The sequence below is a fragment of the Gobio gobio genome (assembly GCF_949357685.1).
Source record: "Gobio gobio genome assembly, chromosome: 2".
Taxonomy (NCBI): Eukaryota; Metazoa; Chordata; class Actinopteri; order Cypriniformes; family Gobionidae; genus Gobio; species Gobio gobio.
The window spans coordinates 33,670,605-33,696,137 of NC_137098.1; the positions used below are offsets into that span (position 1 = coordinate 33,670,605).

A 25,533-nucleotide genomic window follows, 5' to 3' on the forward strand; every position below is an offset into this window, starting at 1 on the left:
GTGTGTGTGTGTTTGCGTGTGCACGTGAGAGATCTCAGATCTTTGAGACTTCTAACAGATTACAGGTCACGGATGTCACGCATGTGTCAGTGCTGGAGTGCAATGACGGTGAAAAAGTGCAAGCAATGGTGTCTCCATGAATGGCATAAATCACTGACATGAAACGCCTGTCACCTTCCCTCTGTTAGCCATCAATCATCCCTACACAGAGTGAGATGATGGACTCAAGCTCTCTTACCCTCTGTCATTCTGTCTGTCTCTATATCTGCCACTTCCTGTCCTCTGATTGGTGTCTTCTCATCACTCTTGAGCTTTCATTCCTCCTTATCTTCTAGTTTCGATCTTTCTGTTGGATTTCCATCTCTGCAGCCTTCAATCCATCATCCTCTTTTTGGCAAATTCAGCGTCTCTTTCACTTTCATATCTTGTCCCTCGGTCAGATTGACAGAGACTGATAATGTTGTTCTTTTCTATAAAGTCCAGTTTTCTGTTGGTCTAAACTTGTTCTGATGGAAAGTCAAATGTCATTATTCATTTACTGTCATGTCGTTTCAAACCCCTATGACTTACTTTCTTCAGTGGAGCACATAAGGAGATTTTTTGAAAAATGTGCTGATTGCTTTTGCCATGCAAGGATGAATGAGTTTACAAGCTTCAGATAGACTCTAGAGGTGCCATGATAAGAGTCTTCAAAGTAGTCCAAATGAGTTTTCTGAATAAAGTTTTGTCAGGCTTAGTTGTTATTGAGTTTCCATCTATTTATGCAAATTTTAAGATATTGCTTAAAAAAATAACCTGCATCCTTGCGAGATGCAGATAAAACTTCTCAGATGTGCCTAAAAATGCATGCTCTCACTTGATAATTTTTTTTATGGAAGAGGACATGCACATAAAGAACGATGGAAATAGATTACTAAATAAATTCCTAAATGCGCATCAAAAAAGCGACTTTTCCTTAACCTAGCACTCATAGTTTATCTGAGCATTTTATCTGCACACTCTAAAATGCAAGTAATTTATTACAATTAATAAAATATGTTGTTCTCTTGAATGCATTGGATGGAAACACTGCTTTATTTGCAAATTGTTTTTCCAGTATTACGCCTTTTTGCATAAATTTAGTTCGCAGATTGGATGGAAACATTCCCATGATCCTTCCCTCCAGTGAGCTGAATCATTGAGATGAACTCGAGAACAAGATTAGATTTGTAAATGAATCATTCAGACGTGTTTGTTGAACTGGATCATTTGATTCATATGAAAGATTTGATTCTGAAAGAGTCGTTCAAGAATTAGACATCTTTACTGATGATCGTGGTACATTCTTGACACAAAGGTATCGAATGGCATCAGAAGACTTCAAATGAAGCAATTTTTTATATTCCTTTTCTTTGCGCTATTTTGGAGCTTGGCACCCCCAGTTCTCATTCACTTTCTTAATATTGAAAACAGTGGTCAGGATATTCTTCAGAAAAATGTACCTTTTGCCTTCCACAGAAGAAAGAAAGTGCAGATTTGAAATGACATGAGGGCAGGTAAATCATGATAGAAGTTTTGTTTTGGGTGATCTATCCTTTAAACCCAAACATTCAAATGCACACACTGGTGGGAAAAAAAATGGTTGCTCTTTGGGCTTTAAACTAACTTTGTTTACCAAACTCTGTGATTTATGTTTGCTTCAATCTTACAGAAGTTCTACCTTAGGATGCCTCAGTGGCTTTGACTATTCGTTTATTTATTAACAGATTTAGCTCAACTGGCTCTCATTCCATCTTGTGGTTTCATGGAGGTATTAGTATTCACAGCCTGCACACAAGCAACAGTTTTTTTTTTTTTTTTTTTTTTTTTGCACAAGAAGCTCAAGATTCACTCCTTAACCTGCTGACTCCAGAGTACATTGTCAATCTTTCATCAGGGCAGCTGCTCTGATGAACCATCAATATCCCTCTCAGATCAAAAGGAAATGTCTCAGACTCTTTCACCAAACAGTGCATCAGTGTGGAGCCTATGTGACTTAAATTAAATCTTTGCAACTGAATAATAACAAATGGTGGCGGAGAGTATGGAAGTATCTTCAGTCTGTCAGCACTCTCTCTCTCTCTTCTCAAACGACAGCATGCTGTGCAGATGTGGAGGCACTGTTTGTCTTGTCGCCACGAGGTGCTGTTGCATTGACAGCATTGTTTCAGATGTGATGAAGTGTGAGCGTGGTTTTGGCAAGAAAGTCTTAGCATGAAATGTGTTGGCTTTGTCTGCTAACAGCCCCTTGAGCAAGCTGGTTTCTTTTTTGGAGGGAAATCTATTATTGAACATTGGAGGGGTGGTCTTACTCACTCTCTCCCACTCGTTTTTTGTTATACTCACTAAATAATAATGGATTTTGTGTAACAATAAAAGTTGTCCATGTATGTCTCTGAAGCGGTGAGACAGTCATAGCTGTCAGTCTCTTCAGGTCACTCTCATCTAAATGGCCCTCGCTGTTACAAGCTTCATTACGATGCCTTGCTGGTCTACTTAAACACAATTCAAACATAATTTTCTATTTGAACGTACTGTGTATGATCACTTTAACTTGATTTGATTCATTTTCTCACATACACAGATAATGTGTAGCATATTGTAGAGGTCAGTAGTGAACAGATGCACATCCTATTTTCCAGAGGGAACTAAGAACTTCTGATTATAAATCTGATAATATCAGAGATATGAAATTTAGGGTACGTTTACACGGCGCCGATGTACTAAAAACAGAAAAGTTTTATCTTTGCACAGATGTCAACGTTATCAAAATGATCAAGCCAATCCACAAAAACAAGTAAAAACGCTGTATTATGCATGCCAGGTCAGCAGTTAGCAATGTCAATTAATATTGATATACACCGTTAATTCTGAAGAATGAATCACGCTTTTCTATACATCCGTTCAAAGTGAACATGGCTGTCACAATGCCAGATACATTTTTTAAATCAACCTTATTGCTGATTTAAAGATGTTTCAAATGGGTCAGATATCGACTCACGCATATGATCCGCTCCGTGCTATCACGTCTCTGTATCGGAGCAAACTGTGCATGCCTATAGACCCATTTGGAGCAGATGTCACAGTTACGTCACTTGCAGCTGCACGCGCATAGTGGCTGCAGAAAAATTGCGTAACAAGTGGAGGAAAATGGGCAAAATCCACAAGAGTTCGAGAAAATGTTTTGTTGTGCCTTTGTATGTCAGAATTGGAATGCAAAAAATACGGTCTTCATTTTTATAGAATTCCATCGTTGAAGACACCCTTTGAAGCTAAACGCAGATGTTTATGTTGCAAGTCACAGACTGGACTATTGAAACCTGCAATGATTAGTCTACTATTAAAGCATGAATTTGATGTAAACAGTAAGTCTAAATAATATTCACATAAGCAGTTCATAGGGGACTATCATTTACAGCATGAAATAATATTTAAACCTATAACATTTTACATAGATAACTTTTAAACATAGCCTTTAACATTTTTATCTCACAATTCTTGACTCTATTTCTTGCATTTGCGTGTTTATATATTCCAGTTCGGTCTTTATAATTCGCAATTGTGAGTTTATAGCACAAGTCTGAGGGGAAAAGAGTCAGAATTGTGGGATAAAACTCATTTTCTGCAACCTTAGCCTACACATCGCTGTTTGCACACAAAAAAAGGTCATAGTATAGAATAAACACGTAATACGCATGCACATAACATCACCGTTTTCAGTTTCACGTTTTTGTTGTTTACACAGATACAATAACAGTCGCGTTTTCAAAAACTTGTACTTTGAAACCCATTTGAAACCCCCAAAACACCATACATTTTTCGTTTTTAGCTGAAAACGGTGTTGTGTAAATTTATTAGGGCTAGACCAGAATATTCGAGTATTCGAATATTCATTCCATGGGTTGGTATTCGATTTTCAAATTTGTGATTCGAATATTCGTTGTTGTTTTTTTCCGCAAACACCTGGCATCCCGCTCGAAACGGCTCTCATTCGCGCTTGCATATGTTTACACTATAAAATCACTATAAAATACAAAACTTTTTTTCAATTATCTGATAGCCAAGCCATTTTTAATAGCCTCGTTATACTTAATAAATATATTTGCTTCTTCTTAGTGTTCCCTGCAGCAGAGTGCACAACTGCACGAGCTTATATGGCAGAAGCCATTGTCTGAGCTTGCATTTTGGGTTAAACTGCGTTCGTTTGACATTGTGGAAAATAGAATAATAGAATCAAAATGTATTATCCTTTTTACACGTTAGGGATGTGACGGTGAAAACATGTTCCCTCACCCGTTTCCCTCATTGCTGTGCTTGTGCACTGAGAGGCTGAACGCATGCAGCCGTGCGCAGTTTACTTTCGGTTTGCCATTTCAGGGGCGGGTTGCTTGAATTGTGGGTTCATTAGCTCTTATTCTTAATGAAAAACATAGCAACAAAACAGTACAATGACAAACTCCCTTAAATAGGCGCTTTTACATCGCTTTGAAACCAAATATTCCGTGATCATCTTGTAATTTAGCTCCTCGCTCTCGTGAAGAATATGATCTGACTGCTGCTGCTGATGTGCTGAGACGCCCGTTAGTTTGGCTCAAGTGGCACGTTCAGTTTTTAAATTGTAGTTAGTCTTAGAGCCCTGCACGGGCCTCAAATCTAGGCCCTTACCAAAACTATCGGCCCGAGTCCCGTGATTTTTTATTTTATTTTTTTATCCTCCCTATTAGGTCTACACATCGTTTCAGCCATTAAAATAGTTCAGTTTTGTTTTTAATGTCAAAGTAGTTATATTTCGTTTAGTTTCTTTATTAAGTTAATTTAGAAAAATGTTTAAAGCATTTTTTTGTTTGTTAAATTAAAGTTTTTGTTTTTTAAAGTAACGACCAAGCGGCCAGTGGCCGACAGTGAGTTAACTGCATGTTTGATCAATTAAGCCTCTCAAATCAACACTGGACTTGTCTTACTTATAATAAAATCCATAGATATAAAACACTTCAAGCATCACAATTTTAGTTTAAACGTTTTGCCTACTATCACCACCACCACAGTAAAAAGGCAATTTTGACAAGCTGAGGCAGGCTGATAAGCTGTTTGCAACGGCGCAAACAAAAAAAAATAAAAAGTGAAGTGACGTGTTTTTTTAATTTATTTTTTAATTTTTAATTTTTAATTTAATTTATTTCATTGTAGTGCCATATAGAACCTTTTTTTTTTTAGTAAACATTCCTCCCTATTACACACTGTTGCAGCCATTAAAATGGTTCAGTTTTGTTTTTAATGTCAAAGTAGCCTAGTTATATTTCATTTAGTTTCTTTATTAAGTTAATTTAGAAAAAATGTTTAAAGCATTTTTTTGTTTGTTAAATTAAAGTTTTTGTTTTTTAAAGTAACGACCAAGCGGCCGACAGTGAGTTCACAACACATGTTTGATCCATTTATCCTCTTAAATCAACACTTGACTTGTCTTGCTTATAATAAAATCCATAGATATAAAACACTTGTTTCTTTTAATGAATGAATGTCTAAAATATAAAATGAAGGAAAAAGCCCGCGTTTGAGGTATGACGTGAAAAATGGCCCGAAGCCAGGCCCCAGGGGCAGAAATGCAGGGCTCTAGTTAGTCTGTTCTATAACTGAACAGAATTATTTTTACTAGCTACTATAATATATCAAAACTGGGACGTAACAGATCTGTGTGTTCTGTATCACTAGTTCATTGCCCGTTCGCGGAGCATATAAGCCCTGCCCGCGTGAGGCGCTCCGCTTCTCCAGATTCCAGCCTTTATTAGAGAGAAGGATATGTTCAGCTCCTTCCCTCCGAAGCTTCGAATATTCGATGTTGATTACTGCCAGTACTTCGAAGCTCAAAAAATGGTATTCGGACCAGCCCTAAAATGTATATATATATACATATATATATATATATATATATATATATATATATATATATATATATATATATATATATATATATATATATATATATATATATATATATATATATATATATATATATATATATATATATATATATATATATATATAAATATATATATGTGTATGCATTTTCCCAAATGTTTCCCAAATGTTTATATATATTACATATATATAAACTCTGATTAATAAATTAGTAAGTAGTATCACAGTGAATGTGGTAGTTCACTATTAGCTAATCAGTAACTACTATTTTTGTTCATACCTCCTAAAAAGTACTTTATAAAATGGTTAGTTGCATACCTTGCATTCTGATTGGTCAATAGCTGTGTTTTATTCATAATAAAACATGACTATAACCTCTTTAACCAACGGTTCTGTGTATCACTGTGCAACATCCTTAGCAACCACTCTGATATTGTTCATTGAAGCTTACTGTATTATGTTGAAGAGTATTGTGAGAGAGAGATTTAGCATTTTCCTCCAGGTCAGTCCTATGTTCAAAATAAAATTAATAAATTTCTGAAAACTTCCCTGGCTCAATTTTTTGGATTTTGTTAATATTTTTTCTGTAGAAAGACAAACATAAATAGTGATGCAAGCTAAAATATTAGATGCCATGGACATGTATTTACTGAGTAATCCACTGTATTGTAGAGGGTGGTCAAAATGACAATTTTCACCTGAGATCTGGAGCCAAACTACAGGGGGGTTAAAATGACTTTAGAGATATGGCAGCATCATTATTTTATTTTTACACAGAGATTGGTTGGTCTATTAGTAAAATCTGTTGACTTTAGCAATCTTTGTTGCATTATATAAGGTATCTAAAGTTGCTCACCAGTCTAATGAAATGCATGATATATTAAAGCGTCTTTGGTGTTTCCATGTTTTCTACGGAAGTAAACCCGGAAATCGAAGGTAACATCATTGACAGGCGGCGCAATGACACGGACCGTTACACTGAAAAAAATTGCTGATTTCTCTAGACTTAAACATTATTGTAAACATTTGGGATAATGCAAGTACATTGCTCTAGTGGTTTTTGAATATTTTTATCCAAAAATCTTACATATTGTGCCTTGAAATACACAGATATGTTTACTGCATTTCCTGCTTACAGGCATTTCCTCTTCTTCACAAGTTTTTAGTTTATTTGTAGATATTGTCACTTATTTTAAGATAATTCTAAATAAATGTTATAGTCTCCTACTGACCGGAAAATCACAAATAATTGAAGGGCTTTTCAAAATGTTCAGAATTTAAACTGTACCCAGGTGAGGACATCATAATTTTTATACTGAATTCCCTTTGATTCTCTTTGCTGTATGATTTTGCATGTTCCTGTGACTTTTTTCTATTTATTATTTTTGCTATCACCTGTATCTTTTACTTTTGCTGTTTACTAATACCCTGCTTTCAATCCTATTAGTCAACAAATCCTTGGTGAACATGTATAATGATGGTCGCAAGCATGATTACTTGCAGAAGTATTGTAGGTTGCCTCCCTGTACACAACAACCGTGTCTCATACAGAATTGATATTGCATTAATTAAACATAGAGACCTTAATGTGTTTGTTTGGCTGTAATGACTAAATGGTATCATTGTGTTTTAACATGGAAGATATATTGAAAGAAATGTATATGCGTGTTCAAAAACAGGTATCGGACCTTTGTTTCCGAGGATGCAGGGCCCAACACTCTGGTTGCAACAGTGCTGGCCAAGGACCCAGATGGAGATGGGATCACATACAAAATTACAGCAGGCAATGAGGAGGGCAACTTTGTCATCGACAGCCAGAAAGGTGAGACATCACTTTCGAATTTGTTTTTCACGCTCTTGATCTCTCTCTGACGGCCGTTTCACGCTCTGTGAACATTCACTTAGAAACAGTCCAGTAGAAAAGCCTTAATTCAGGGGTTTCTATCAAACTCTTTGCATTACATTACATTGCATCATATTGTACATTAATAATGATTTAATAATTAATAATTAAATGTACTTTCATGCTAGGATGATAACAGCAAGCAGCTATTCAAACAAAAGTCAAGCAAAAGACAAAAAAAAATCCTAAGAAGTCTTTTATATGTATTTAATGTATGGGATTTGTATGCCTTTATGGGAGAGGACAGTAGAAAGAGACAGTTGTACAGGCCATACTAAAACTTGTGTTGGACTTATGGTTTTCCCACTAGGGCACAAGCACATGTCCACTGCAGCACATACACTTTTTTGTAGAATGAACAGTGTAGTCAGGATGGAAATGTAGAAATCATGTAGAAGTGGTTGGGATGAGTTTTCACATCACATATGATATGACCAAGCATGTGCATTAACCATTGCGACTGGAAAAAAGATGACACTAATCTGAATGATCCTTAAGGTTTATTGAAAACACAATGTTTGATGTGAACATCTGGTATACAGGGAAATCCAGGATGACAGAGTGTGTATGAGTGAAATCAACAACCAACATCTGTTTGAACAGTGTAATGCATATTTTAGATTCCCCATGATTTGAAGTTCTTAATATTGAGTCAAAAGTACAAACTTCAAATAAGTTGAAAAGTAGTCCATTATTACGGTGATTTCCCCCACTCAATTATGTCGTAATAACGAGATCTTATGTCGTTAAAATGACATATTTTCTCATAATAGTTAAAACGACATCTTTTCTCGTAATAACGAGATCTTATGTCGTAAAAACGACATAATTTTCTCGTCATAACGAGTTCTTATGTCGTTAAAACGACATATTTTTCTTGTAATAACGAGATATGTCGTTAAAACGACATATTTTTTTTGTTAAAACAACATATATTTTCTCCTAATAAGGGCATGTGTTGTGATGCGTGTATATATGTCTGTATCCACATTAGAGAATCTATTTAGCCCATGCCTTTGTCACACTTTTTTGAAAAGCAGTAAAATAGGCTCATCCGCTGCCTGTATCAGTATCAGTGCCCATAGCACGAAATTGTTGTCATTTAGTGATGTAGCCTATAGTTCTTAACAGCCATGGGTAGCAGGTGCCATGGATCGCTCTTGATTAGCGCGTAGCTTTAACCTAGTGTAACAGCTGGATGGAACCAGGAGAGTAGAGGACACTACACCAGGATGGTAGTTTACACACAATACTTTATTCATTATTAAAATACAACACAACCTCATAAAACACATTACCCCCCTTGTGTCAGTCGGCGCAGTCACACGTAAGCGAGCTCACGTACGCAGGGACGGCACTCTGGGTTTCGGGTCACTCAACAGTTCTCTCTGTGTCCTTGGGAGCTATAAGATACGCAATATGTCTGGACACATGGAGTGGGGTCAGAGATGCTTTTTATTGAGTGTTGTTTTGCAGAAATCATTTCTTTAAAGTGAATTTAGTTTTCTATAAATTGTATTATAATTTTGATCAAGGTTTCATAAACTAATGGCCTGTATATTTAATACATAAGAAGCAAAATAAGAACGCGGAGAATGGATTGACGTGCGTAACAAACCCACTGGCCTGTTTCTGCGGCCTTTGAGTAAGGCTGAAAGCGTCTTTCTTTTTAATACATTTCTAGAATATATGTATTACAGTATAACATACAATATATTACAATAGGCCTATTATAGATAGTTATGATAGCCTATTTGTGCACTGGGGTCCATCATTTCTAGGTTAAAGTTATGCCACTGATGCAAACATGAGTGGTCCATGGCCATGGCACCTGTTACCCGTGGCTACATCAATACAATACTTTCGTGCTGTGGGCATTCCCACTGATACAGGCAGCGGAAGAGCCTATTTTACTCTGAGCTTGCTTCTGCTTTCAAAAATGGAAGTGTGACAAATGCACATGGGCTATATGAATTCTCTAATGTGGATACAGGCATATTTTGTAGACATCACTGTACAACACACGTCCTTATTAGGAGAAAATATATATCGTTTTAACGAGAAAAATCTGTCGTTTTAACGACATAAGATCTCGTTATTACAAGAAAATTATGTCGTTTTTACGAGAAAATTGTCGTTTTAACGACATAAGATCTCGTTTTTACAAGAAAATATGTCGTTAAAACGACATAAGATCTCGTTATTACGACATAATTGAGTGAAAAAAATTATATGTATGTGGCATCAATGCGTCAACGTACATTATTATATTGTCTTCCTTTTTTAAAGTCATCACTAGAACAAAAAAAGTCATTGCTATTTTCACAAATACAAAATTACCACATAAGGATATAAATGTTAATATGAAATCCTGTTTCTGCCTCAGGGTAGAAAGTAAGAGGTAATTGTAAGGAAAGGGCATAAATATTTTGGATAAGTAAACTCGCAATAATTAGTCACAATTATGATAAAAGTAGCCACAATTAACAATAAGTAGTCGCAATTGTGAAATATGAATTTGCTTTTTTTTTTACTCCAAAGCATAAACAGGAAATATGAAAAATCCAATTGGTAAGCTTTTTATTTTATTATCAGTCTGTAGTTTATAGGAACCATATGTATGTACAGATCACACACTTTGAGTCCCTTGATGATTACAAAGCTTTTCACTGGGCGTTGATACATTTATTTGAACTAATATGAAAATGTAATGTCTGTTTATCTCCCACAGTTCTGAAGATATTTAGTAATGGCTCAGTAAATATAATATTTATTGTCAACTAAATACAAATTTGCTAACTCCTCAAAGTAACAGCATTTGCTAAACAGCTCACAATATGTTTGCTGCTTACGTTCACAGTGTTTCAATTTAGTGCTCCATTCAGGTGATTCAAACATATACCGCTTCATTGGAAGCACTGCGCTTTCTTGAAGAGTGTCTCTGTTGATTCCCTTCCCTGCATATTCTCTCCATTCTCTCTTCTAAAGATCAAAGTGTACCTTTATTGCCCCTTCTGCGGCTCGTCAGAAAATCCCTCCATCATTCATTAGATCCTCTCCTCCATTAGGTTGTTTTTGTTGGGGCGAAGCAGGGCCCAGGCGCTTGGTGCTCGTTGTTAATTTACTGTAACTCACAGAGGAATGCGCTCGGTTTGATTTAATACCCCTTTAAGGATTCAAACAGCAGAGTCAATAAGATGATCAGGCCTTTTGTATTAAAGACATAAATACAAAGACCGCATCCGGTCCATGAAGGATGTATTTACCGGCACAGTGGCGGAGTGTTTACACTGATAATCAGCCAGATCATCGGCAGCACACTGCACCTGTCAAGCGTTTTTATTTTCCTCTGTTATTTGTAGTGTTTTGGTGTTTCCTTAGTTCTTTGTCCTTCTAAAAGGCCTGGTGTTAAACAAGTTTCCATCATCCTAATGCCTGGCAATGGAGAAATGCTTTGCAAAACAGAAAAGACTGCCAGAAAAAGATATTTGGCTGACAGGCTGTTAACATTGTACAAAAGCTGATACATTGTGTAATTAAGGATGCTCTGGATGTGTCCAGCAATCCATAAAAGATAGTTCACAAACGGGTTTTTTTTGTCACTTTTTTTGTGGGAATGAGTTTTGTATATTTAGTTACCTATTAGAAAAAAATAAGTGTTTTTATTTCCATTGTATATCTGTAGAAGTGTTAATTTTCTCACATTACCTTCATTATGACTTTATCTGTTAGTCACGGTTACTGTATAACATCTGCAATTTATTCTGTTTTTGTAACCTTTTGGATTTAAATCATTGTTCATTGGCGTAAGAAGGAATAGAAACTCACCACCTCCTTTCCAAATGTTCTCCATTTCTGTCTTTCAAAGAAACTTACTGTACATAAATGCTCTCTCACACACAAACAGTCATGATTGCACATACACAGAAACATTCAAGAGCACAGAGACTTGACAACTTTGCCCCCTGACTTTTATTAATAAATAGCTTCACTACTAAATAGCTACATAATATTATCGGTAATTAAACTCACAGCTTCATTATTAATAGAGACACTGCACAGACGCAGGTAATTCATACACGCATAATTTTGCACTCTCTTTCTCTTTCTCTCTTGCTCTCTCTCTCTCTCTCTCTCTCTCTCTCTCTCTCTCTGTCTCATTCAGATATTAAATAAATGTAATCTTACTGCACTCTATCATTGTGGCTGATTTAAAGCTGGCTAGATCTAACGATCCGTAGCCAAAATAACTAATGAAAATAACTGTTATTTTTACCATTCCAGTCAAATTGTGTTCTGCACACATCAATGCTAGCTTGACGGTGCTGGCATAGTGCTTTTTTTTTATTTTTTTTTTATTTATTTTTTTTTACCAGGAATAATACATTTTAATAGATGTTATTCCTTAATTACAGGAATAAATCACATTTTAAAATATATTAAAATAGAAACAAGATTTAATTGTAATATTTCACAAAGTTACTGTATTACTGTATTTTTGGTCAAATAATTTCAGCCTTGGTGAATATAAGATGCTTCTTTCAATAATAAATAAATAATAATAATAATAATCTTACCGACCCTAAACTTTTGAATAGTGGTGTATATGTGATAAATCTCATTTGTGTAGGCTGCATTTAGGTGAGTTAGGTAATTGCTTAAAACTATAATTAACTTCCAGCTATTTTGTTGACAAAATTAACAATTTAAGCATTATTGCATGTGGCATCAACTAACCTCACACACGAACAATGTGTGTGTTTTACACACATGCAAAACTGTATCACACGCATGCTACTGCAGGAAATGTATTCATCGCACAGACCAATTTTTTTTGTAGCACGTGCGAGTTGCGACATATGCATGTCACTGTACAGCCCTGTTTTACTTCCTCTAGTGTTTATTTCAGCTAGAAGCTGCAGTAATTGTGTTTTTTTAATGAGCCTGTTTGTGTTTTTTTAAGTATGCATTCGTAACATTTTATTTTAGCCTGGCTAATGTAAGTTAAGGTGTTCAAACAAGAGTTCAATTTGAACTTTTCATTTATTTTTTATTATTTTCAGGGTGCTAAAAAGGCCCACATTTTGGGTGAGTGGTTTGCTCTAGCTGACAGTGGGCATGACAGTGATGTAAACTGGCGTAAAGAGAGAGCCAGTGGCGTGCCCCTCACCCTCATGTATGGAGACATTTGTTTGTCATGCCCCTGGAGAAACATCTTCTCTATGTTTGATGTGCACTGATATGTGCTGGCTGCCTCTTCCATCTGTGCCCTGTTCTAGACTCCTCCAGTGTACTACATACTAATCGTAATAGACACTTCCAGCTCAAGGACAGATAAATCACATGTGGATCATTACTAAAATTTCTGTTGCTTAAGCTGCCAATTTGTCAATATTTTATCATGGCTCAAGCTCTTTAAATTCTGTGTATATCTCTGTTAAAAGGGGTCATATGATGCGATTTCTTGTTTTCCTTTCTCTTTAGTGTGTTATGTAGCTGTTTGTGCATCTGCAGAGTTACAAAGGTCAAAGTCTCAAACCCAAAGAGATATTCTTTGTAAAAGTTAAGGCTTAGCCACACCTCCTAAAACACTTTGTTCAAACACACCCCCACAAATCTACGTCAGTATGTGGGGGCAGAGTTTCATAACACCGCCCAAATTTATACGCAAAGAAAGAAGGTGTAACTTTTATTCTCGCTGTAGTATTGATGCAATGCGTTTTCGTTGCGAAAACCAAACTACTTTGTTTGGCCTTCCAGAAGAGGAGAGAATTAGAAAACAGTGGCTTTAGTTACTACTCTGTTCCAGAACAGTACAACCCAACATATTCGACTGCATGCTGCACATTTTTTGGAGGACTGTTTCTAGCACCTGGGAGAGCACAGGCCGTTTCTACATTAACAAATACAAACTTACCAATCTGATACTTTCTGGTCCAGTCGTGCTGGCAACATTGATCGATTAGCTTGGTCATCTGCATCATCCGGATCAGATTCGGGATAGGACTGATTGGCCCTGTCCCAAATGGCACCCTAAACCCTCACGGTCTTCCTCTGAGTCCGCACTTTCACGACGTAATGGCACTTTGACTGCCGGGAAGAAGTCCGCTGCGTAACCCGCACCAGTGTGGGCTCGGCAGAAGTGTGCATTGAGGGCGCTTATCGACCTCATAGAGGGCGCTCGCGAGCACCCTTCTGGGACCTAAAAATGACAAATGGGACACCCTGCGGTCTCGTGAACTTAACGGAAACGCGCACTCAGCGGCCATTGTAAATCCACAAGACCGAAAGTGCATATGAAGTGTGCCATTTGGGGCAGGGCCATTATCTTCTGTCAATATTGCTTTGCTTTGGTAGCTGATGTTCCAAATATGGTTAGAACCGTGACATTTCTGTCACATGCTTAAGGTATTCGGGCCAATCCCTGGATCGCTGGCCAATCAGAGCACACCGCGCTTTTCTCAACAATGAGCTCTGTAAAAATCGAGGCGTTTCAGACCATACTGTACACTATGTGTAAAACAAAAAACCGCATAAACACATTGCATTAAACCAAATACACAAAATAATGTTCTTTTTAGAACCATCATATGACCCTTTTAAAGTAATTGATGCATACTGTAGTAATGCCTCTGTATGGTTTGAAACATTGGTTTTGAAAAACTTTAGCAGAGTCTCAACAGATTAGCCTGTGGCTCTCATAGCCTGCAGTTGATACAACTGTCGAGATAATAGAGTTAGAACCTGTGACAAGACTGCCCATGGCACAAAATACACACACACATACACTCATTTCAGCCCACACTAACATTTGAATGGAGAGGTAGTGCGGCTAGGGGTGTTCAGATTGAATTAGAATTGATTACATGTTCTTTTTCCCCTGAGTTGTGCCACAAAAGGACTAGTGTTGTGCATTAGAATCAATTCAAGAAACTAGGGTACATGTGATTTCCCTCCTGCCAAGTCTGTGTCAGTTGATGTGCTGGTTTCTTTAATGTCCCTTTGCTGCTAGCTGGAGATAGCAGTCATCTAGCTCTTCAGATTATGAATGCAGAGCTGAATGCAGCAGAGTCTAATGCGCTCTCCTGAAGGAGATGGCGCTGCATGGTGTACCGCGGAGGGTCACGTAAGAGCTGACTCCGGCTGTCTCCGCAGATAAGACACAATGTATGAAGCATAACGGTTTCCCTGGCACATTCACAACAACACATATATCCATCCATAAAAACATACAATATATGCAGGATTTTTGCATAGGACAAACCTCAGGAATGGCAAATATACTCATCATTGCCGTAAAGGACAGATACATCCTATATGCATTATGAATGTGTGCTGAGAGATTAGTCTTCATGGGTCCATGTATATTCATCAAGTTTCATGTTATTTACATGATTTTACTTCACACACTGTATAAAACGGTCAACGGTCAACAGTTGCATGCGAAATGCAACATTGCATGCAAAGAGCACAGCTCAGACCTGGCTTATCAGACTGCCTAATAAACCTGTTCTATCTATTCAGATGAGATGGTATTAATACTGTGTCGAACTAACGAGGAATCAGTTGCTAATTCAGGGGAGGCACTGAGGTTGAATGCGGTTTGAGTGGGATTTAGACGAGGGTAATGGCCAATTAAATGTTGCTATAAATGTTTGACTGTCACCCCACACAGGATTGATCCGTCTCCGCTCCAGCCCATCTCCTAGACTTCAGGGTGTAAAGTACATCCTGAACGTAACAGCAACAGATGATAACGCCTCCGGTGGGCCGCAGTCACTCTCCACCATTGCCCAGGTCATTGTAGGAGTTGACGATGTAAACAACAATAAGCCTGTGTTTGAAAAGGTACTGTGTATATTAATAATCTATTTGCTGTATACATGTCTGTATATTATTTCTATGCATTTCTGTTTACCAGTTATCAAATTATCTATCTATCTATCTATCTATCTATCTATCTATCTATCTATCTATCTATCTATCTATCTATCTATCTATCTATCTATCTATCTATCTATCTATCTATCTATCTATCTATCTATCTGTCTGTCTGTCTGTCTGTCTGTCTGTCTGTCTGTCTGTCTGTCTGTCTGTCTGTCTGTCTGTCTGTCTGTCTGTCTGTCTGTCTGTCTGTCTGTCTGTCTGTCTGTCTGTCTGTCTGTCGCATCGTCGCATCGTCGCATCGTCACAGAAGTTTAAGCCTTGCCAATTTAAATATTCAAGTGCAAGACAATTTGTTACTCGCACCCTGTGTGGAAAGTTATGTGCGTGCACATCCGAAGCACATGCCCAGAAAGCCATGCAAATAATGAATGGAGCTCTCTTTTACGTCTTCTTGCGTTTGAACGGGCAAATTCACACAAAATGATGTTAAAAATGCCCATCTTGGTGAGTATCCTAGTAAACATAGGCTTTTATGGCTTAAGTGAGCTTAAACAGTAGAGAAAGACAATGCATGTTTAACAGTATCAATATATTGGATCTGCGCATTAGTCTTAAATCATGTCCTTGTAATCCTGCTGCTGTCAGCGTTTTTAATATTAATCAAACAACAAAAGACAAAGAAAAAATCACTCACTGCTCTTGACTGTTTAAATCCTTATTGAAGTTGACCAATATTTATACAGGGAAGACTATCTGGTGTCATCTTACCTTTGACCAAGCTACTGTTACTTGACTATAATAATGCTATTACACTGATATCTAAAAATGTTGGTGTTAAGCCTATTTTTGCAAAATCAGTTTCATGGCTGGTAAATTTTCTTAAATCACCAGCCGTTGGCAGGTGTGGCAAAAAGTAAGTTTAAGGTTGTGCATAGAATAACTGCCTTCCTTTTGAACAACCTTTGCATCAGGAACCCAACTATGACATCTTCAAATGCTCTTGGTCTGTAGGTTGTTGGAACAGAGTTTTTGTCTTTTCTCCTTCTCCTTCTCTTGCATATTCACTCTACATATTTTGTCCCTCTTTACTTATCTCTCCATTTTATCCACTCACACCTTTTTATTTTCTTCCCCCGAGATATTAGCAGGACAACATGGACTGCTTCTTGATTAGCTGAAGACTGTTTAATTAAGTGTTTGAAATATGTGCTGAATCATTATGGGTCTGCTTGCTTCTTGATCTCTCCGGTAAATATTGGTTGAATGCAACATTGGAGATATTTAGAGGGTCTTAATCTCCCCAGGCTGCACAGTGAGGTGAGGAGATGCTTGGCCGTGGGCCCATGTTTAGTACTTAAACTTCTCTTCAGGTCTGTGGAGCATTTAGTCATTTTGGGAGTTTCTCTTGCCAGGTTGTGAAGTAAATTAGCCTCCACTGAGACGCAAGACATCTCTTTAGTTTTTGAGCCAGCTAAAGTGGCAGTTCTTGCTCCGCTGAAAGAACTCAGAGCCAGACTTTTCTTAAAACAAACAAAAAAATACAAAAAATAATTGATGCAACTGCTCAGCTTCAGATATTTTAACCCCATTCTGTTTTGGTTCTCATTCTATTTTTTGCATTTTGCATGCGTGATTTATGTTACGGGCGTCAAACGTCCGAAATGCTCAATTTGCGCGAATCACGCCACAGCATGTCTATGCGCATCTTTGCATTGACTTGTAACATGTAAATCACTCGCGCTTAACGCTTCATTCATTTCTGGTGTGAACACACCATTAGTGTCTTTCTTTTCTCACAGTTGAAGTGAAGTTCTTTGTTGTTCTCCCATCTTAATCTCCTCCCTATTCCACCATCATATCTGTGTTCTGGAATACCAAACCGTTCCTGTGGATTTGTAAACATCAGTGGCCGTGGATCTCCACTGAGAAGTTCTCTTACTTTTAGGCTCACAGCATGTGTGTTGTATTGCCAGGTTTCCAGAGGTTCGTGAGATGGCTCGATGTTTCCATTTCTGACTATATGGGATTTAATGCTCACCTTACTGATTGAACAACACAGAGTTAGGGGTCGGGTTTTAGAGAGCTGCAGGATGAAAGACCCATCACAGGCAGGACCGGCAACACACTTGTTATTAATTAGGTGTCAGAAGTGGCCATCAAAGGAGAAGCTGTTGGACTGATTTGGGAATTGTCGCCATGTGTTTTAAACGTATTTATTATTCACTGTATTTGTTTTCCCTGAGTCTCATCTAACCTCAGCTATCTTAAGCTAAACAAACTAATGATGAAGGGGAGGCAGAACTTGCTTTTTTTTTGCGATTACGCACACTCATAAACACATGCTAGGATGAAGGAAGTGTGTGGGTGGTGGAGCATGGCTGAATTATCAAGGCTTATTCCAGACGTCTCCACAGATTCAGTGGGATGGAATTGATTCAAGGGCGCTTCAATTATAAAACAGAGATGAATCTCAACAGAACCAAAGAGATAAGGATTAATATGCCTCCTCTCTCATTCTTCATACTGTCTTTGTGCGTCCAGTCTACAATGTTTACTGATTTTCTTCCTATTCATCTCACTTTCTTTCTTCCCAGTCACTCCATTTCTGTTTCTTTACTTACTATTACTATGACTTAGTATTAGTACTAATTCACAGTAACACAGGAGCCATAAGAGATGTCAATTCTTAACTGGAGATGCATTTGAGACCACCAGGTGTAAACAATAATGTATCTCGGCTGGCCACTTGTGATCTGGTCCGCTGGGAAAAGATTTTATTACCAAGTGTAAACTGCCTTATTATATTTGGTTTACCCTTTTCTTTCCTTGTGTTTCCCCCTCCCACAGTGTGCAGAGTATAAGGAGAAGGCCTCGGTTCTGGAAAATAAGCCATCAGGAACATTTGTGCTGCAGGTCCATGCAGATGATGCTGATGAAGGAGCCAATGGAAAAGTTACATATGGTTTTATGCATAAAGACAGCACTGTTCCTGCCTTCAGCATTGAACCAGAAACAGGTAACGATTCAAGCACACTTATTCAATGAACTCATTTATGGTTCAGTCTATACACAATTACTGTACTAAGAGCATGGAAGTAGATGTCTCCATTGTCATTCCTTTCAAAGTCAGGAATGTCATTTGAGATAAGTCACAGGTTTTGAAATAGATGGGGTAACAAGTTAAAACAACCTTTTTTAATACGTCTCATTAAGCACTCTCTTATAATGTCAGAATCATCATCATCATCATCATCATCATCATCATCATTTCTCTCTCTCTCTCTCTCTCTCTCTCTCTCTCTCTCTCTCTCTGAAGTATTTTCATGAATTCAAACTTGAGTTTAATTCACTTTAATCATAGCCTTTCAAAACGTGCCAACTCTCAAAGAGAGAGAAAAGGCAGCATTTAAATGTGCCGTCTCAAGTCCCCTTTTTAAAGAAATGGAATGCTTTATGAAATGTAACTGTTCATTGGACATCAATCAGTGTGTCTTTTATGGAGGAGAATAAAGAGAGAAAATAGGAATGGATTGCAGTGGGAGAAACATGAGACACATTTGCAATGACTTCTCAATGCAAATGGGGAACTGTTGAAATATTTGACACTGTGAACTCGAGCACAAAAATGAAAGAATATTTCCCACATTACTGCTGTGTCTAAATAACGTTATTTGCTTTATTTCAAAAGATCCTTTCATTCATTATTATATGAGATTAAATGGAGATAACACATAATGTAGGCAACAATATTGAATTATCTGTAGGACTGTGAAAGGACAGAATCTCGTAAATGTTGTTTAACTATTGGTGAACAGAATCTCCACGGTAATAGAGGTACTATTTCAGGTGTTATCGTAACTGCAATGAAGTTTGATCGGGAGAGGCAGAGGGAGTATGCGGTAACGGTGACTGCCACGGACCAAGCGGCGGACCCCCTCATAGGCATCTGCCAACTCAACATTCTGATCCTTGACGAAAATGACAACAGCCCCAAATTTGAGAACTTGCGCTATGAATGTGAGTAATAATCAACTTCTTTTCAGCATGTTTCATACATTGTACAGTGCTAATAATTATAGGCACTAAGTATAATTTAATATCCATTTTGTTTCCTAGCCAGGTACCAGCAAAAAAGAATAAATAAAAGTCTGTTCACATCAAATACGGAAATGAGGAGTGACAAGACTCGATTACAAAACACAACCACTAAAAAAGTTATCTTTGTTCAGAACAGTTCAGAACAGATTTCTTTCAACGCATTGCAGCTGAAGAGTATAAAGTTAAATGCCTTGCATTTTCATGAAATCCAAGTTTCTTATACACAAAACATGCTTTTTATGGTTTTCCTTATGGTACTTGAGGGATTTATCATATAGATCATATAGTATCTGGACACATTGCATAAACAAGGCCACTATGTTAAAAGTATAGTTCACCAAAAAATGAAAATTCTGTTATCATTTACTCAACCTCATGTTATTCCACATTGGATTGGACTTTGGTTAATTTTAAAAACACAAATTAAGATATTTTAAATGAAACTTAGTTTTTGTTCCTCAATTGAAAGTCCAGGTAACCAAAACTTACAAAAGATACACAAAAGGTTATAAAGGCGTTGTAAAATGAATCCATATGAATTGAGTACTTTTGAAGTCGAAATCGAAGTCTTTTGGAGAGATATGATTGCTTTATGATGAACAGATTTAATTGAGCTTTTTATGTACATCTTAATAATAATCCACATCTACACAAACACCTATGGTAAACACAGAAGTGGTGCACGAAAAAAACAATGAGGTTTGCATGCACAAGCTTTTGTGATGTGCTCTGAGTATGTGTATTTATTAGGGATGGGCGATATGGACTTGTATCCCATGTATCCCAATATTTTCTAGTATTTATTGCGATAACGATATCAATGACGATAAATGTAGTATCATTACCCATGTTTTTGGATACAAGTGAGAGCAGCATGCATTCTTGAGAGACTCAGAAAAACAAACAATGATCTAAAGTAAAACGTACCTGTCATCAAATAGGCTTCTATAATATATATATATATATTATATAGAAGCCTTTTTTTATGTAAAATTCCACACCAGCCTTTTCAGAAATGGAAAAGTTGCTGATATAATTGTCTTCTGTAAAAGTGCAGGTAATGTTTAAATAGTGCAACTGTTTTGAAAAACATCACACAATACAAACAATAATAATTCAAATCAATGACAAGTTTTAAATGTAAACCAATTCTGTATTTATTCATACACTCATGGTGCAAACAGTGGGAAAAATAGCAGAAACAACAAAAGTAATTATCCCAACCATGTCTTCAGATTACAAAAAGTTGCACATAAGGATTTATGATAGAACTTCAGTCATTTTAATTGATAAGATAATACAACCACAAGTTCTTCTACTAATAAAAATAAACTCCACTAAGGTTTAATGAGCTTCTGGGTTCATGAATATTAATCACGTTGTCAGCACTCATTCAAACTGATTTGCTGAAATCAAAACAGGCACAGTAATAGGTGCACGCCAGCCAATGAGATTCCCGTTTGTGCATTCGTTTCTTCCTTCCTGTTCATGAAAGGCTGAATAATTCCAAATAAACGCCATTATTTTACAGGAAAATACAACAAAAAATATTGTTTACATGTAGTCAATTCTGTGTGGTATAAGACTGTCTCGTTCTCTCTTTGAGTGTGTGTGAAACACTGAGCGCTCTCAGTCGCGCGCCTCACACTAGTGTTTACTGTGCGTCAAATACACTGCGCATTCATTGAGATGAACTGAAATAGTGTGCTTTACCGATCAATTTAGAAAGAGCGAATCTCTTAAGCGCTCAGTCCAAGTGCTCAGCGATTGAAAATATATCTGTATGTACAGCAGGTTCAGATTGCCCTCAGGTAGCCCCTCGTTTAGCTATGAACTCTTCCGCAGCTTCCGCCATAGTTGTTTTCGCTCTGCACGTGAGATGCGGATTCAGTGGCGCCGCGCCCATCACGCGATACGCGTAGGACACCAAGTGCTGCGGGGGGCACCACAAGAAAATTCTCTCTCCAACCCCCGTTCAGCTATATAAAAAGTGACGAATGCAGCCACCGCGGCCATCATAAAGTAATAACGCTTAGGGCATCAAAGTGGCCAGCGACGGCACTGTGCGGATGGGTCGCGCCATCAACTAGGCTTTATCGCTATCGCGGGAAGACAAATTCTTATTGTGGGGAGAATTTTTACCGGTATATCGCAAACGATAAGATATCACCCATCCCTAGTATTTATATGTAATTAAATGCCTAAATTAAATCTGTTCATCATATCAAGTGATTGTATCTCTTCATAAGACTTTGATTAAAGCATTCAAGTTATATGGATTTGTTTTACGACACTTTTATTACCTTTTTGGTCCTTTTAAGTTTTGGTTACCATTCAATAGGGGTGGACAATCTGACGATTTTATATTGTGATTGATCTTGAAGACAGCCATGATCTACTTTTCAAGCGAATCATAGAGATTGTCATCTTTTATGTCTTCATAATGATGTTAAAATACGCTTTCTGTGTGCACACTGAGAGATGGAGCGGAACAAGCAAATTATACTTGGGGTTTTAGGCGCATGCCTAGCGGTCAAATATACACAAAAATTTGTCAAAATATCCATCTTGTAGAGTATTTACATGAGATTTACACTTATGTCTTGTTGGAAAGTTGGAAAAGAAGTTGGATGCGTGTCATTATATTAGATCCATGCATTCGGTCTTAAAGCCTAATGCAAATACACTGCAAAAAAGTAAAATTCTTACTTAGTATTTTTGTCTCCATTATCTTTGTTTCCAGTCCAAATATCAAAAAATTTGTAAATCAAGAAGCATTTACTAGATAAACAAAATGACGCAATAGAACAGAAAACAATATATGCTATCTTATGTCATTTTACTTATCTAGTATCTACTTATTGACAAAAGACAAAGACACAATCACTCTCTTGCTCTTGACTGAATTACTTGTGTAGTTATATTTAATTCACACAGTGAAGACTATGCAGTGTTTTAAAGTTTAACTCAGGGTTTAATGACTATTTTGATTGTTTAATGCAATACTTTGTTTTAAATTGTGCAAATAGACAAGTCCATAGACTTGCACTAGTCTGGATATTCTCAATAGTACATCTCAAAATCATTGTTATAAGATTGTGATATGAAATTTTGGGAAAATTTGCCCACCCCTAACTTTCAATGGAGTGAAAGAAATCATTCAGGTTTCAATTAATATTATAACTATAAATATATAACATTTGTGTTTCGAATATTAACCAAATGCTTATGAGTTTGGGATGACATGAAGGTGAGTAAATTATGAAAGTTTTCAGTTATGGGTGAACTATCTTTTTAATATAGTTCTTAACCCTTAATCGGCCCTTGGGGTCCAGCTGACCCCACTGGACTTGTCCTCCATTTTTGAAGTGTTCCCTTCATCTCAGGGCCATGAGACTCTGTGACTTTTCCTAAATAATCTATCTAAACATGCACAAAAAATCTGGGCTTGATTTGGTTGTTCTTTTTTTGTCAACTTTTTTTTAGCTAAATCCAGTATAAATCAGAAAAATTCTACATTTATATCAAGGTCTGGTCCTAGAGCATAAACACAAAGTAGAACGAACTTTCTATCTCATACACACACACACACAAACACACACGTGTGTGACTGCAACAGAGAGTATTTTTATTGAAATTGGCAAATAAAATCAACAAAACTGGCATAAATCTGAAAGATTTTCATACATAAATGAAGGACTAATACTAGAGCATAAATGCAATATGGAACAAGCATGTTCACTCACACACACACACACAAACACGGGTGTCTGGAACATTTTTTAGATTTTGGCAATGAATGGGAAAATGTAAAAAATGCTTCTTTTTTTGCACTTTTTTTGTAAAAAAAAAAAAAAATCAACTAAATCCAGTATAAATCTGAAAATGTCTAAATTTATATCAAGATCTGGTCCTAGAGCATAAACGCAAAGTGGAACGAACTTTCTGTCTCATACACACACACGCACACACACACACACACACACACACACACACACACACACACACACACAAACACACACACACACACACACACACACACACACACGTGTGTGACTGCAACAGAGAGCATTTTTATAGAAACTGGCAAATAAAATCTACAAAACTGGCATACATCTGAAAAAATTCCATACATAAATGAAGGACAAATACTAGAGCACAAATGCAGCATGGAACAATCATGAGAAAGAGAGGGAAAAGGGCAAATAAAAGAAAGATGAAAGGCAGCTTAACTTTTGCATTACTTCCCAATGGACCTCTAGTGGATAATGTGGTCATTGCACTCTCTCTCTTTAACTATAATTCCTAAAGTTTTTCCACAAACCTACAGATGGCAGTATTCTATCCCTAACACATAGAGCAATGTCCAAAATCTATTTATATTTAATTACAGTTTTTCTCCATTGGTTTGGCTCATTTCTTGAAACAGAAATTACATTCTCAAAACAACATGGACAAATCTCCAAACCACTTGGCAATTGTTCACAACAGAATAGCATTTCTCATTCATTTCATCAAATTGCAAATGTCTATGTACATGTCTCAATGTCTCAGTACATCTTTGCAAATGATTAAGTACAGGTAGCCTACATTTAGCACAGTTTGCAAGTGATTAGATCTTTTTGATCTAAACTGATTGTTAGATTCTCAGTCTAATGGTCGTTCGCTCCAAAACGTATCAGCGTCATTTCATTGTATAAGTCATCATATGCACAATAGTCTGTTCAATTGTCAAAATTAGTCAAGAACATAATACCATGAATACCATATATGAATCCCTTGGAACATTTGCTAAATGTATTACAGCAATTGACAGTCAGGTGAAACTAGACTAATGAAGGAGGACTTTCACACATCTCAGATGACCAATCAAACAGTATGTTTACAGGTGCTGTCCATGACTGTGAATGCTGCCAAACATACATGTAAAGAGCTTGACCATGCAGAACCAGTACAATTTCTGAACATGGAGGCACCTGGCCAAGAAAATGAACAAGGGCAACTGCCTGCTCGAGGAAGAGAGGGGAAGAGAGGGGTGGGAAGGGGGTAGAGAGGGGTAGAAAGGGGAAGAGAGGGGAAGAGATGAGTAGAGAGGGGAAGGGGAAGAGATGGGTAGAGAGGGGTAGAGAGGGGAAGGGGAAGAGATGGGTAGAGAGGGGTAGAGAGGGGAAGGGGAATAGATGGGTAGAGAGGGGTAGAGAGGGGAAGAGAGGGGAAGAGAGGGGAAGAGAGGGGTAGAGAGTGGTAGAGAGAGGAAGGGGAAGAGAGGGGTAGAGAGGGGAAGGGGTAGAGAGGGGTAGCGAGGGGAAGGGGAAGAGAGGGGTAGCGAGGGGAAGGGGAAGAGAGGGGTAGCGAGGGGAAGGGGAAGAGAGGGGTAGAGAGGGGAAGGGGAAGAGAGGGGTAGAGAGGGGAAGGGGAAGAGAGGGGTAGAGAGGGGTAGAGAGGGGAAGGGGAAAAGAGGGGTAGAGAGGGGTAGAAAGGGGAAGGGGAAGAGATGGATAGAGAGGGGAAGGGGAAGAGATGGGTAGAGAGGGGTAAAGAGGGGAAGGGGAAGAGAGGGGTAGAGAGGGGTAGAGAGAGGAAGGGGAAGAGAGGGGAAGGGGAAGAGAGGGGTAGAGAGGGGTAGAGAGGGGAAGGGGTAGAGAGGGGAAGGGGAAGAGAGGGGAAGGGGTAGAGAGGGGTAGAGAGAGGAAGGGGAAGAGATGGGTAGA

General features: G+C 37.6%; 1 protein-coding gene across 1 annotated transcript in view; it reads left to right on the forward strand.

The window, feature by feature from the left end:
- LOC307122743 (neural-cadherin) overlaps positions 1-25,533 on the forward strand; it is a 337,292-nt gene that overhangs the window by 173,248 nt on the left and 138,511 nt on the right. The window contains exons 7-10 of the mRNA XM_079810925.1: positions 7,614-7,756; positions 15,513-15,685; positions 18,572-18,740; positions 19,571-19,741. Coding sequence (XP_079667051.1) covers positions 7,614-7,756; positions 15,513-15,685; positions 18,572-18,740; positions 19,571-19,741 — 656 coding nt within the window. The remainder of the gene's footprint in view (positions 1-7,613; positions 7,757-15,512; positions 15,686-18,571; positions 18,741-19,570; positions 19,742-25,533) is intronic.